Below are 15,189 nucleotides of genomic sequence, written 5' to 3'. Positions count from 1 at the left end.
CTTAAGTAATTCATTGGGTTCCACCTGATTTCCAACCTCAAACCACCTGCGAGCATTTTCATTTCTCTTTTCATATTTCAGTATTTGCAAACATGGGTCGAAGAAGTCAAAACACCTATCAACTTTCCGGACGATTTGGTTCTAAGTTGTAAATTCCTTTTGGAAAATTTTTAGTGCCAATCAAAAAACTATACAAACTGTAATGCATTTTTAAAAATAAAATTCCTTTTATTGGGATAATTAAACAATTTTTACCTGTGATAAATCTCTCAGATTGAACGTGTAGTGAATTTTTGTCGGTGTTGGCAACATAGTCCGGCTCATCTGGTTATAGATCCCGATAGCCGCATTAACTAAAGCCTCTCTCTGCTCTTTAACGTCCTGCAGAAAATCCCTCGATTCCAAAAAGTGCCCTAATCTAACTGTGAACACATGGCGCAACGAGCTTTCTGACGGATGCGGCAGAGCCAACATTCGAAACTGACTCAAAAGACGAGGACTCATGTTTTGACGCCCTCCTCCGGGTGGAGCGCAAGCTGCCACTACCGACAAATCATGTATGTTTTTCCACTGTAGCTTCGGGAACACATAGAACCCGCTTGATTCCAGGAGCTGCCGGATCAGTTCCAAAGGTGGCTGGGACCCGAACGTCTCAGGCATTGGCATGTTGATGTCATCTATAAAAGCAACTACTCGTTTTCCTTTCGGAGCTGTCAGTCCCTCTTTTCCTCGTTTAATGAGTTTAAAAATGAGTTGGGATTGGACTTTGTGGGAGTTGGTCTGGGCTGAGAACTGGATGATGGTTGGGATTACAGTTCCTCGAAGAGCTTCTTTTGCGGCAGTGGATAGCATTGCAGTTTCATCTGTTGTACTTTCGATAGTTCCTCCTAAAACAACGCCAAGCCTTGTTTTAAATGACGCCAAACCTTGTTTTAAATCACGCCAAACCTTAATTTAGCTTATCAAAATATTTGCTACATTTTGCATTTTAACTCTCGAAACTTATATTGCAGTAAATCCAAAATAATGTATTAACTATGACTTTGATTTTTTGTGATGAGGAGCTTGCTTTATTTGACAAATCTAAAGTATGAATAAATTGAATGTATTTTTCAATTTAGCTATTCCGTGACAAAAAAATTAAGGGGGTAGTGGGCTTTATTTTTGTAGTCACTTGGCGGGGACTAAAAAAGGAAACACGAAAAGGCTTTTGAACATACCTTTGTCTCTGGAGTCACTCATAGCCAGTAGATGACTGACATTATCCAGAATGTCAGTGTCTCTGTCCGAATAGTTCAACACCCTTCCCAACACTGTGCCCCCATGAGTAGACAGTCCAGATGTCTGGCCAACTTTGGACAACAAATCCTGCACAATAGCCGTTTTTCCTATTCCTGACTCTCCTGCAAGATAAATTTATTGTCATTTTCATCATTAAATTTTCAAAACTTTTTTCAGGGTTAATTTAATTATTCACAAAAACAATATTTCAACATCTTTCAGACCAGAACACCTGTATAAAAAAGACTCCTATTCATATTGCAAATAGCTCCGCCTACTTCGCAAGCAATTCCTATTGCAAATAGCTTCAATTACTTTGCAAGCAATGAAAACTAGATTTTTTTTTATAAATAATCATTGATGCAAATGTTTTGACATAGTCTGTGATACTTGATTTCAAAAACAATAAGCAATCACAGAAGATAAGTTCATTTTTTAAAATAGATTTCAGCTTACTGAGAGTTTTATTCAGCCAGTTAAGGTTAGCCACAATAGGTCACATCAAAAAACGCAGCATGTTTATTACACTAAGCCAACCTGTGAGAAGTATTGGGTTTTTGTAGAGTGTAAGAAGAACTGTCAAGAATGAGTATCTCACTGAATCTACAGTGGGGACCAACTCGATCGCCTCCGTCTGCTGGTTATTATTTCCGCCAGATTGACCTGTATTTTACGAGAAATTAAAAATAAAATCAACATTTAAGATGACGTATTCAACAGATATGATAGATGAAGCATGGCTCAAACTTCTAGCACTAAGATTTTTCATCATCAATATAATGATGTCTACCATGAAAAAATACTCGCTAAAATGTTTTTTTTTGTTTGAAAATAAGTTTATGCTTCAATGGTGATAATTAAATGAGGAATTTCAGTCAATGAGAGAGCATTACACAGTTGAACTGACAATTGATGAAAGAGCTACTTGCTAAGATAAATACAAAATTTCACCAACCTTTCCCGCTTTTGGACCTTTTCTTAACAGGTCGGTCTTCTGCATAAGACAAAACTATTTAATATTCATAAAAACTTTTTTAAATAAAATTCAGTGTTAAACTAAACTAAGTCTTCTTTTGTGTGTTTTTTGAAAATTTCCGAATATCGTCTCCAATAGAGAACACCAACAAAAAAGTATGCGTCTCAAAAGATGTAAATCGTAACAATTAGCTTACCAACAGGTCCGATTCCTTTCTCGACCAGATACTTAGTGGATGGGACTAGTTTGTTCCACAGCACAAAGCCCCCGTTGATGATGTCGATGAAGTAGGCGTACACTGTCTGGTTGCCAGAGGGAAGACGCACACCTGAAAGAAACCAGCGATGAGACTTATTCATAGAGAATCCTAGAGTTTAAATAAATAAGGATAGCCGGTTTCTATGCAAGTAGCACAAAAGGTTCTGACAACAGTTATGAATTTTTTTTTCAATGCGCTTAGGAAGATATAAAACTTAGCATAAAAAAAAGCTGGCTTCAGTGAACAAAATTTTTTACTGCATTTCGTAACAAAATTGAAAAACGAAAATTCAAAAGTTATATTTAAACTTAAAATGTATTTTAAAGCTTACTATGTCCTCTAAATTCGAAATTAGACTAAAAGCAGAAGTTTGAAAGCGGTTTTTTCGATATTGACACAACTTTTGAGAAAAATTCAAGCTTCGTTCGCATCAAGGCTGTAAAGGCTTTAATATGTTAAGTCATTCGATCTATTTTGATGATTGCTGATGAACAAGGCAAAAACAAATAAAACTAACTAAAACACACGCGAAGACAAAGTAGCGTGGGTTCAAAACATGTCAGAACTGTAGAAAACGTATGCTAACCAGTTTTAGCTAATCACCACCTTTAAATCAAAAAAAAATATGAAATAAGCATGCCAAATTTGGGATTACATCCCTGAAATACATATTGAATCCAGCTTAAATTGCGGGGTGTATTGAGCACAAATACATGTTCAAGCTGAAATAGTTTAGAAGCAATTATAAGTAATTTTTTTGATAAAAAAATAGCATCTACCCACCAAAGAGACCATGCATTTATATTCCACGTAAATAATTTAAGTTGCGATAGCTAGTGTACATGTAAAAGGGATTTAGATTTTTTTCATTTAACACTTTTTCTTAGAATACTTTAAGATATCGAACTGCTTTACTATGAAACCTCAATAACTTACAGCCACTTTCACACGGCCTATGGGCAAAGCGCGGGCCTTTCCAAAAGTTTGGGGTTTGAATCCTGTCCGAAAAGTATATAGATTTGTTCAATTTGAGGAATTTCATTTTTTTGGGGAAAATTGAATTGTCCGACTATCACTTATCTGTTTATTTCGTCCGCTGATTTTCCAAAGCATGTACTTTTAATCCAATTTCAGACTTGTTTACAGTAACTTAGAGAAGTCGTTCTGGAATTTGTAAGTTTGCCAATTCTGATTTCGTACAATTTCATTTTATCACATGAATGGTTTCTGCTGATAAAGCTAATGATAATTTGAAAGGCAAAAATAGAGTTTTATACTTTTGTGTTTCAGGAGTGAGGCGTAAAAACTTTGTTTTGGGCTCAATGGGCGTCTATTGAAGTATTCTCGGCTTAGTTGCCGCTCGGTAAATGATTCTGAATGCTAACTAAAATGGATGATTGTATTTTTCTACAGTTTTTCGTCCAATTGAACTTTTTTCGGGGCAAGCAATGGGGAAATTTTTGTAGATGTAGAATTTTTTTTTCAATAATTTTGTCGGCATAGTGGTTTCCGTTCCATCTGGCAATGCTATTTTTTTGCTGTATCGCAAGCGTTGCGAACCTCTGTTAAGTTTTGTATCCCGGCGGAAAAAGTAATCGAAACAGATGGAAATAAGTTATCACACGCATTGCAAAACAGCATGTCGGAGAATGTTAATTTTGTCTCCAAAAGTTAATTTTTTGAATATTACAGTAGTATGAACATGCTATGCTTCATGTGCTCCCAAAAAAGTTATTTTTTAAAATATTACAATAGTATGAACATACACCATGCGCTCTTCTTATTTTTTAAAATCTTTTTTGGCGTAAAAACAACAACCTACCATAAGGTGGTTCACACTCGAATAACTCCCTCACGAAGTTATCAAACTCATATCCCACATCATTCACACTTCCATCTCCCCCACCCACTTCCTCTGCATCGTCCACCCTCCTGAAGTTGCCCCCCAGAGCCCAGGTGAAGCAGAACACGAACAGTTTGGACAAGAGTGGTTCCAGGTTGTCCGGGTATTTTTCGAGGTACCATTTGCCAGAGTTGCTTCTGAAAAAAAAATAGTACTTATAGTACTTCTAAAATTCAAAAAGCTGAAAAAAAATAATTTAGAATTTTTAAATTATTTTAAAACATTGAGAGCTCTGAAGTTACTTTGATCTTCAAAAAAAATCAAAAAACATGAAGACAAATAAAAAAACATGATAAAAAACATGAAGAAAAAATATGAAGACAATAGATAAATAATGTTTATATTCTGAGTTATGAGAATAATTATTTAGCTATTCAGCTTTTCGAAAAACTCTAACAGAAACCCTCTTTCAATAAAACTTCTATCATCAAGAAAAAAATAGTCTCCAGTATAAACTTTTTCTTGATGTTTCGAATGAAAACTTTATCCTCACTTTTTGGAAGTCTTCTTGGCTTTTCCAGTGAGGGAGACACGTGACTGTTCTTCATTCGCTTCTTCCTCCTCGTCTGAAAGCACATGTAGATAGATTATTGTACTGATATTTGAACTAACACAATTCCAGGAAATTCCACGACTGGACCCTTTATCCGGATAAATGAGAATAAAAAAACCCAACTTCGAAGACAAATGTTCACTTTTGATTTGACGGCAGTTATGAAAGTCACTCAAGAAATTTTAGCCATCAAACGGTTCTTCATGCAGAAGGACGGATTCTATATTAGTGCGAAGTGTTTCTAACAACTATGAAGCAGATAAATAACGTTGAGGCAAACTCAGTTGATCTTTCTAACAATGATAAGAACTGTTGCTTTGCACGATAGAAAGAAAGAGAAAATAAGCTTCTCTGGTCAATCACAAGTATATACACAAGCGATTCATCGTTAGTAGTCATTAGAAATGAAACACCTGTGAATGGACCTGTAGGTCCAATGGTGCAACGTATTTAACTAACTAACCAAAATGGAACTGGCCGAAAACAATTTATTATAGTTAATAGTCAGAGAGGACAGACTTTCCAGACAAGGCTTACCATTTGGTGCGAATCCGAAGCCTCCGTTGTACTTGAGGAACTCAATGTATGCCTCTAGCAGAGTGCAAAGTGTCTTCACCATACTCAGCTCAGGCGCCTTCACATGCTGTTCACTCGAGTGGGACTTGACAAACTTCAGTCCTGCTTCCAAAAAGTGGTCGAACATCCCGTCCAGGAATTCTTGGCCTTTGGGGGGAAACTAAAAAGTGCCTCATGATCAATCAGTTGTACAAGCCAGTGCCAAAGTGGCCTCTAATTCATGTTAACATTTTGCTCTTCAAGCTGTGTGCAAAAACATATTTGCTGATGTCTGATAACACAAACCACGCAAATCAAACCTGAAAGCGGGTGATTTATGTGTTATGCTATTAGTTTATTTCTGCAGTGCGCAAAAAAAAGACTTCAAATCCATTTAGACCTTGCAGATCAGGCATTAAACGCCTTTTTCACCATTTTTCTTTTTTTCTTCTTATCATTGTATCTTTGATCGTCAAGTAACGTTCTTCAAAATGTGTGTAATCGCCCCCTTTTAGGAGCGATTGGGCGCAAAAATAAGGAAGATATTTGACAAAATGATACCTGTTTGGGCAACTTTTTCAGCCAAGTCGACACATACGGTCTCCATCCCAAATCAACTGGATCCATGTATACCATGGCACATCTGGAGATGGTAGCTGGACTAGCCTGAGACAGATTGTCTACTTCGAACATGAGTCTCAAATCTGGAGTCAGACTGATTCTCTCTCCGTTGGCCAGACAAAGCACTTTGGAATCATCCAGAACCTGAATGAAAATGAAACATATGGTCCCGAATCCACATTATTAAGGTAATAGTACAACAAGGCAAATATTGTTGTACGTGTCCAATAGCTATTTTGTCAGTGGAAGCGTGGATCCCAAAACAGAGAAGCGAAGGTTTTGTTGCTGATTCCAAAACAAAACCTTCTTTCCTTTGATTTTTTTTGGAAGGGAAACAACAGTCTAATACTTAAACATTGGTGGAACTGGCGCGGGATCCTAAATTTCTTTTAAGAGGAATCTGCTAGCAGTTTTGTAAATGGATTCAGCGTATGCGGGATTCACTAACAAAAGCTTGTGCGTTCTGTATTGGAATCTACAAACTTGTCATTAGAATGCGTAACTTACTCTCATATTTATTCAGTCAAACGAATCTCATTTGATTTTTGGTTCTAGGTTTAGCTCTTACATCAGTTTAAATAACCGAGCAAATCTCCTTTGGTTTATATTTTGATTGGAACTTAACTAATTTTTTTTACTTCATTTTGAAACGTTTCCGAACCAAATAAACACAGCGAACAGAAAGTCGATGAAGCGTCAATGAACTCAAAGAACCGAAAAAAAACTTGAAGACTGTTTTGAACGTTGAATTTTGAAGACAAATACATAACAAAGAATCTTAGATGCATTTTATTTCAAGAATCTTTAATGATCGACAAATTTTTCATAAAATTAATCCAATTAGAGCAAATTGGTCCAATAGGTTTTTTTTATTTATACTGGGATATCTAAAATTAAAATCTACGTTGGAAATTTTAAGTTATTCTCATTTGGACTTTTGTATTTGAAGAGCATTTTAGCAAATGTATTTGAAATTCACTTGAAAAAAATCGAAATTCAAACCACAAAAAAAAATCAAATTTAAGCTGGATCAAATTTTAAGACAAAAACTTTTACAGCAAAAAAAAAAACGAAACGACACGATCTAAATAATTTCTCCATTGGCACTTGGCTTAACTCGTCGGAAGAATACAATTTCAGGCTATGCCGAACCAAATTATAGGTTTCAACACAAGACAAAAAGGTTCCATGTAAAATATGGTGTTCTATAAACTCTATAAAAAGTTAAGACAATTTATTCGCGAGGGAAAAGACAATCAATCGATCAATTCAGCTCTTCACAAATAACCAATGCTGTGCCCCTGCTTAATAATTAAAGGCACTTTATTGTTTTTTTTTCTGGGCTGAGGTTTGTTGCTTCACCTGCAGACAACTAAGATTGGGCTTCACCCAGCTAAGATTGTGTTGGGCACGAACTGATATAAAAAGTAGCACGTTTTTTTTTCTCGAAGTCTTAACGAAATCTGAAAACAAGCACCCTTGAAGTATTTTCTCGTTAACATGTATATAACATACATTGACATTAAAACTTTGCTGATGCAGTTTTAAGAGTTTATTCATCATTTGTAGGGGGTCTTGTCAGAATGATAGGGGTCACAATGAACCTTTCTTAGATCTGATTGGCTAGTTCTTATTTCTTTGCTCAAACCCCCTGTGAACTCCAATTAGATCGCTCAACCTTAATCGAAGGTGAATGCCCTTCAATAGTTCATTTAAACAGTTGAAACTGACTGGCAACTGTTCAGAAATTAAACATATGTCTATTAAATGTATTAGCTTAATATGGAGCTACTTAAGGTCAGGCTACTGATAATTCCAAAGATGTCTTTAACCGACAGAACAAAACTATCATGAAATTCAAAGTAGATTTCATATCACATGCACAGAACAACTTAGTTCTCAATTCCCTGAAAATAATTTTGATTAAATCAAAATAATATTTTTTCAGCGAAGTTATTAGTAGTTAGTTCTACAAATCTTCAGAATTTCTAACCATTCCTGTTTCGATATCATGCTCCTTTAAAATTGAATCTAACCATTTCGTTTTCTAAGGAAAAATTCACAAGAAACCACAATTTTACACATAAAGGTAACATGACTCAGGGATAAAAATTCGAAAGAGAAATAAAAACGATGACTTGCAGGCTGCAAGGAATGGCGAAGTTTTCCTTTGAAAAACTTTAGGCCTTTGAGAGGAAGCCTTTGAAAAAATGACTTAGAAACAAATATTTTTTGCAGGCCTTTGAAAAAATGATCGAAAAGCCATACCGTGTTTAGATTCTCCACCCACAGTGTATCTACGGGTCCGTCAAGAATTAGCCATTTCCAGTCTGTGTTTGATGAGTCATCTCCACCAGCAGCAGATCTGCTTCTACTCCCGAGACCAACTTCCGATGACTTGCCATCCTCTCCTAGTGAATTCAACGTCTTTAACGAAATACTTTCTTTTTGGTGTAAGAAAACAGTGAAACTTCCACCCAACGCCTATGTTAAGTACAAAATATATAATTAGCATCAGATAACTTGTTAATAACACCAAATAGCTGACCTCAATTCAATTTGGAAAGATTTCCGAGCAGTATTAAACAGCGCGCAACAATTTTCCCAAATGTCCAAATTGCCGCTAATCAAATCCTCATTACTTGGCACGAGGAAAAAAAAACGAGGACAAATAATCATTCGCCGTCTTTTTCGAAAATCGACACAATAGCGTATAAAGGAAAAATTGGGAAGTTCAAAGGCAATTGGGAAGTTCATTAAAACATATCCGGATCCAAAATAAAAGATTGTTTTTCTGCAACATGCAAGAAAAACTTCGTTAGCAAAAAAACCACAAAAAAAAGGATGGATTTTTAAACAAAGTGGAGGCAAAACGGAGTTTTGCACAACTTTTGAAAAAAAGCAGGACAAGTTAGCCGACAAAAAAAAATTTAGCAAAACGATTAAACGGAAAAAACCGTGTAATGAAATTAGATCTTCGAAAATATTAAAATATTTTTCTCGACTCGAGAGAAAATTACTCAACAATGGCCAGTGTTAAAATAAAGTTTAAGTTTCGTAGCGACAAAATTTTGGTAGACGAGCCAAAAAATTTTTTCATAATAAATTTTGAGCTAAACAAAATTAAAAACTCGTGTAATAAAATTAGATCTTCGAAAATTTTAAAATAAAGTTTTCAAGTTCCACATAACACCAGAACACAAACAAAGAAAAAAGCAGCAAAACCAATTTAAGATCAGCCAATTTTGAAATTTGTTAAGCTTTACTGATAATAGGAGAAAAACGAAACAAAAAGGGAAGTATAAAAAATCAGAGTTGGTTTACAACCAATAAAAAAAATTTCGAATAGAACGGTGGAAAATCAAAATGCAGACATACACATAAAAAGTTTGTTGGTGAAAAAGTTTTAGCTCTAATTTGATAACGCCTGCTAATCAAAAAAACTATTCATGCAAAAAATCAAAGCCAAAATTACAGAAACTTTGTCAACACGAAAAAAGATCATTTTTGTACTACCCTTCCTAATTTCTTTTGAATAAGCATTTATCAACTTTATTGAATTACTTTTTCATACGACAAAAGCCAACTTTTTGGTTAATTGTTTGGATTTGAATTTACCGAGATGCATCTTTATTTTCAGTAACCAAAAACTAGACTACAAACTCAATTCATAGAAAAATCAAAACTAAGTTTTTTTTATAATTCAAAAAACTATACTTTGTACAAATTTTCGTAATATCACAACTCGCAACAAAAACAATTTGCAATCAATTCACAGATACAAACAAACCAACGTGTTTCAGGCTTGCCATTGGAGGGTAAAAATTTATATGAAACTTAGAACCGGTTATCGCCGCAATGCCAAATTATTAAATTTAAAGTAAATTTTCAAACCAGGCTAGTTGCCACTTTACTTCAAATTTGAGGGGTGTCTACTCTTACGGGTTGAGTTTTGTTTGGGTTGTTGCGGTATTACAATTTTGGAATCAACGATTTCTCATGGTTAGAATGGAAACGTTTTTAAATAGATTGTCCCATTATCTTTTTTAAGATAGTACAATTAAGCCAAAATAAACAAGCGCAAACTAAAAACGTAGCCAGCAGCTGTGAAACAATAGGAGAGTTACAGAATTAAAACGAAAAAAAAACTAAAAATAAAGAGAAAACTTTCGAGAACAAAGCCGACAAAATCTGGAAAATGTTCGTCGGGCCAAAAAATTGCATTTGGCATACAAATGCAAGGATGCTTTTAGTATTTCTCTGAAAATGATAACCTTGAAGAAGCCAGCAGATCATGGAGTTCTAGCGAGATCAAATGCAAAAATCTGAAAGTTCCGACTGCCCCTCACTGACTATTTAAAGTACAAAACTATGCTGCTCACAGCTAGCAACGTATAGATAGTTCCAATTAGCTTGGTTCAAATCAAATTGACACAATTTTTAAGCAGGAATAAGCCACTCTTATTTTTATTAAAACGAAAAATATTGCCCGTGAATTCTCCCGATTTAGCCATGTTTACCCTTGCACAGACAAAGGTATTGCAACCGGGCACTAAATTTGTTTCCTATAAACAACGTTGTCCACAGAATTCGCACGTGCAATACCACATGTCTTACTGCACAGATGTACAGACAGATGCGATGTGGCATGTGCATGTTAGGCATGGGCCTTGTATGCCTGTTATGAGTTCCTTTAAAAATTTTGCCGGTAGTTTTTCGGCACTTGGGTGTTAGCTTTAATTTTTTCAGCTCATTTTCCGAATCATTTTTTAAAATTACTTTTATTGGTTTTTATAAGATTGGTTAACGCCTTACAAAATGTTTTAAACAAATTTTAAACACTTTCCCAGACCCTTCCTAATAAAACTGAAAACTTTTTAAAAAAATTTTCGATTTTTTTTTAAAAAAATTTTAGAAAAAATTATTATTTTTTCGTTTTTGATTTCAGTTTGCACAAAAACTTTGGTTTTATTCTTTATGCTTTTGTTTGTTCAATCAGCTGTTTTTATCATAATTTTTTTCTGGTTCATTTTTCAGTTAAGTTTTTCTACAACAATTAAAAAATTGCTCTCATTGAATTTTAGCTCATATTGTTTTGAAAACTAGCTGTTTCAATTGAACCACCAGAACTAAGCAAGCCTGAATTGCTAGCAAATCGGATTTATTTAAATTCAAAACTTTTGATAATTTAAATTAAAATTGCTAGTCGAGTTCATCGTTTTAAAAAATCAAATAGGGTGGCTGTCGGCTAAAATTTTGTTCCTCCACTTTTATTGTGTTAGAAAAAATAAAAATAGAAACCAAGCAAGCTTCAAGTGCTATCAAATCAGAAATTTTTAATTTCAAATTTTTTGATAAATTTTTTCAGAATTGCTAGACAAATTTATTATTTTTCCTTTTTCTGTTTGCTTAATAGAAATTGTATTAACTTTTGTAAATTGTAATTCTGATCTGTTTTTGGGCGACATCTTTTCTACGAATAGTTCAATGGCACATTTTTTCCTTTAATATTTGGTAATTTTTTTTGTTTGATTTTTGGTAAATAGTTTTTTTTTCGGTCAACTTGTTCTTGCCTGATCGATCTTTTTTTTGGAAATGAAAATCGGCGTTTTTTGGCTTAATCTCTGTTCAAACCATTTGATTTTTCGAAAACAGTGTCTACTTCTTTTTCTTGTTTTTTAGTTGCATTCGTTTTTTTAGCGATCTAATTTTTGAACTAAAAAAATTTTTTCAAGTTTTTGAATTGTCGTGGAATTGATTTTCGAACGTTTTTTTGAAGTTTTTCATTTACGCTAGTGTTGTTTTTTTTTCAGATCACATTTGTTTCTATTTCAATCTGAATATATTTCAGTCTAGGCTTCTGAAAAAAAGAAAAATATTGTTCGGTATTTATATTTCCTGCATTTACTTATTCAAAACGTAAATGAGAGTTAGTGGTTTTTGGTTCTTTCATCAAGGCAGTTTACCAATGTCGCGTGTTTTCGGAATACTTCGATGCATAGCAGGAAGGTTTAAACAGAAAGTTCGAGTTTGTTGCTTATGCAATTTTAGAAAAAATGTTTCTGCAACAATTATACCTTTTAGATGGTATCAAAAATCTGTTAAAAAAGGCTAGTCAAAAAGTCGAGACTTAATGGAAGAAAAAAAGAAAAAAACACACCGAGCGCAATAGTTCCATCCTTTCTTCAAAGGTAGGAAAAATACTGTTCGAATTAGTTAACAACTTCTTTACCTCCGGATACGAATTTGCGCACATGTGTGGCGAGCACTCCGTCGTGCCATTCAAGTGTGTTCACATTGATTTCCCCGTACAGTTCTCCCATCGTAATACACTTGGGGTTGATTGACACAGTGTCACAACGACCCTTGCGACGCAGATGCTGAAAAAATACAAAAAAAATTGAGGAAAAATTGTGAGATTTATCGGTATCAAATTATGAAACATAACTTTTTGACGTTAGAGAAGCATCGAATATTAATTGCGCATAATTAAAATCGCTGCTTAGAGCAAAACAAAAAATTTTGATACAAATTTAAATAGCGTTTTTTTAGGGTTGTTTTGAAAAAAAACATCATAAAACACTCGATTATGCCACTTGCTCATTAGTCAATTCCATAAAATAAACACTTATAAAGAAAAAATGACCTCTTACCTTATTATGCAACTCATACTCATCGCAATCTTTATCCAAAGCGGGCAAATAATACAGTGCCTTTTGCAGAATATTCCTGACAACAGTTTTTCCCCCGGAAGTTGGACCCACCAGCATAACTCCATGTCTGACTAACAGTTGAGAGTACAATTGGACCACCTTTTCTCTTTGCGAGTTCCAACTTGTTACATTTAAGTCCATTATGGCCAAATTGATGGCCTTCTGAAGAACGACCTCGTTGGATTGAGGGGTCATGACCCCTGGGAAAAGATCAGCAAGGATGCCTTCGAATAGTGAGACGTCTTCGGCTATGAATTTGGGCAAGTTTGCGTCTTGCAGCGATGAAATAAGAATTAGAGATTCCTCTTCTTTCGTGAATTTGGCAACGTTTTTCCTGAAAAAAAAACAAATTGTTTTGCAGAAGTAACTTCATAAGCCAAAAATCATCTAAGCAGCCGCTTTCTATATTTTGTAAATGTGAAAAAAAAGGCGCGAGAGCAAAAAATTGCGATTGCTATAAAATTTCCAAATAGCACGACTATTTTCAAAATCATTGATTAAAAAAATCTCAAACAAAACTTCTTCGTTGGTTGAACACATTTTCTGAAACAACTGAATTTATTCCAAAAAGAGAAAAAAACGAAAACTTTTGACTCACGATATAATCATGTTGCTCTTTCTCTGCCCGGCCATGACCAACACGCTCTTAATGGCTCTCATTCCAAAGTCATAGTGGTCTTGTTGGGACAGTTGTCTGCTTGCCAGTTGGTACAGGTTGACTATCTTGGTAGAGAGGGGTTTGGCAGTGGAGAATCCGGCAGAGAACAGGATGATTTCGGCTATCAGGGCGTAGTCCGGAACCATCATTGCAACCTGCGATGTTAGAACTTATACAAAAACACTAAAAGTAAGTGTTTTTACATATACATAAAAAAATTTCTTCAATGAAAGTAATTAGATGAATACTTGTCAAGCGAAGAAAGATACTAGTAATTCCCGTGTTGCGTCGAGTTTTCGAATGTACAAGAAACAAATAATGAAACAATAAAGGTCCTTTGGTTTGGAAAAACCTTTACTATTAAAGTATTTTGATAAATTTCTTTTGTCTATTTCGGTGTTACGATGGCTACAGAAATTATATCGTTTTTTAATTTTTAGTTACCAGCAATTTACCCAAATGCAATATTGTTAGGATTTCCAACCTGTCTGAACAAGCTCTTTAAATTGTCCGGCAACTCCACCCTTCCAGCATACGTCGGATTCATAGTGATGAAATATCCACAAGTCAAGTTCAGTTTAATATCCTTCCCCTCAAACACCAGCCTCGAAGCCGAAACAGACTTAGCCGATTTGATACTTTGAATCTGTTGTGCAATCACACTTAGCACTTCGATGTCAATTCGGTTGAATTCGTCAAAGCACACCCAGGAACCTAAGGTTATATATAAGTGAAGGGGGTACATTTTTAGAATAAAATATGACATGCAACCTAAAAACCGGATCGTCCATTTGTACAAAGTCTCATTAAACTACTGTTATGATAGGAGTTATAACCTAATACTTAGATTCACACAAATTTTAAAAGACAACTTTTTTCTATTGTTGTTAACTGATTTTCAAAAATAAGTGCATTATACGTGTTGAAGTCCATACAACCATAAAGTGTACTGCTTATTCTGGTATATCTCCGTACCTGATTGGGCGATTCCACTGAAGAATTTGCCCATCATTTTGTAGTCAAGACTTTCGGAGCAGTTGAAGACGACACAGAATTTGCCAATGGTCTTAGCGAGGTCCTTCACAGTCTCCGTCTTTCCGGTTCCAGCTGGACCTGCAGGAGATCCACCGAGGTGCATGTGAAGGGCACTGGTCAATGTCATGTAACACCTAAGATAAGCTAAGCAGTGAAGAATTGAAGAAAATCGCAGAAAAAAATTGAGAACATTAAAGCAACTGAAAAAAAAAACCATAGAAAAACACGCTTTTTTTACTTCATGATTCAAGGTTAAATGATACTGAGAAACTAGTTCAAATCGGTCAGTTATAACAACCTTATTTTGCTATGTTGATGATTTACCTGTCTGTGAGTGGAGTGATGACTAATCTGGGGGAGCATCCGAGGTATTCGTCACCATAGTTAAAACAGGCCACCCCATGTCTGATCAGAATCACATGCATGTTGTCGTCCCAGGCAACCTTTATTTGTCTTGAAGGAGAGAAAATTTTTTTAATTCATTAAATTTGCGACTTGATGTTAATTTTAGCTCAACTATTGGAGAGAAAATTTTTCACAAACATCGTCAGATGACTTGATGAGCTATAGATTGATATCGACATCTAAATCTAGACTGAGCTTTGATAAACTTCTGGTATTTTCAAGGCAACAAT

At 34.9% G+C, this 15,189-nt stretch overlaps 1 protein-coding gene across 4 annotated transcripts in view; it reads right to left on the bottom strand.

Moving 5' to 3' along the window:
* LOC134855667 (dynein axonemal heavy chain 6-like) overlaps window positions 1-15,189 on the bottom strand; it is a 125,384-nt gene that overhangs the window by 51,725 nt on the left and 58,470 nt on the right. For 3 of the 4 annotated variants that reach the window (XM_063872235.1, XM_063872238.1, XM_063872236.1), the window contains 16 exons: window positions 14,879-15,007; window positions 14,495-14,688; window positions 14,004-14,233; window positions 13,460-13,674; window positions 12,802-13,195; window positions 12,381-12,528; window positions 8,417-8,559; window positions 6,089-6,292; window positions 5,510-5,708; window positions 4,913-4,985; window positions 4,339-4,556; window positions 2,454-2,585; window positions 2,237-2,275; window positions 1,819-1,944; window positions 1,221-1,403; window positions 256-887 (listed from right to left, as the gene is read on the bottom strand). In XM_063872235.1, coding sequence (XP_063728305.1) covers window positions 256-887; window positions 1,221-1,403; window positions 1,819-1,944; window positions 2,237-2,275; window positions 2,454-2,585; window positions 4,339-4,556; window positions 4,913-4,985; window positions 5,510-5,708; window positions 6,089-6,292; window positions 8,417-8,559; window positions 12,381-12,528; window positions 12,802-13,195; window positions 13,460-13,674; window positions 14,004-14,233; window positions 14,495-14,688; window positions 14,879-15,007 — 3,259 coding nt within the window. The remainder of the gene's footprint in view (window positions 1-255; window positions 888-1,220; window positions 1,404-1,818; window positions 1,945-2,236; window positions 2,276-2,453; window positions 2,586-4,338; window positions 4,557-4,912; window positions 4,986-5,509; window positions 5,709-6,088; window positions 6,293-8,416; window positions 8,560-12,380; window positions 12,529-12,801; window positions 13,196-13,459; window positions 13,675-14,003; window positions 14,234-14,494; window positions 14,689-14,878; window positions 15,008-15,189) is intronic. The other variant, XM_063872237.1, reaches the window with a different exon arrangement.

The sequence above is a fragment of the Symsagittifera roscoffensis genome, chromosome 10 (assembly GCF_963678635.1).
Source record: "Symsagittifera roscoffensis chromosome 10, txSymRosc1.1, whole genome shotgun sequence".
Classification (NCBI taxonomy): domain Eukaryota; kingdom Metazoa; phylum Xenacoelomorpha; order Acoela; family Convolutidae; genus Symsagittifera; species Symsagittifera roscoffensis.
The sequence above is the reverse complement of the archived record's forward strand: the minus strand, read 5'-3'. Positions and strand labels throughout refer to the sequence as shown.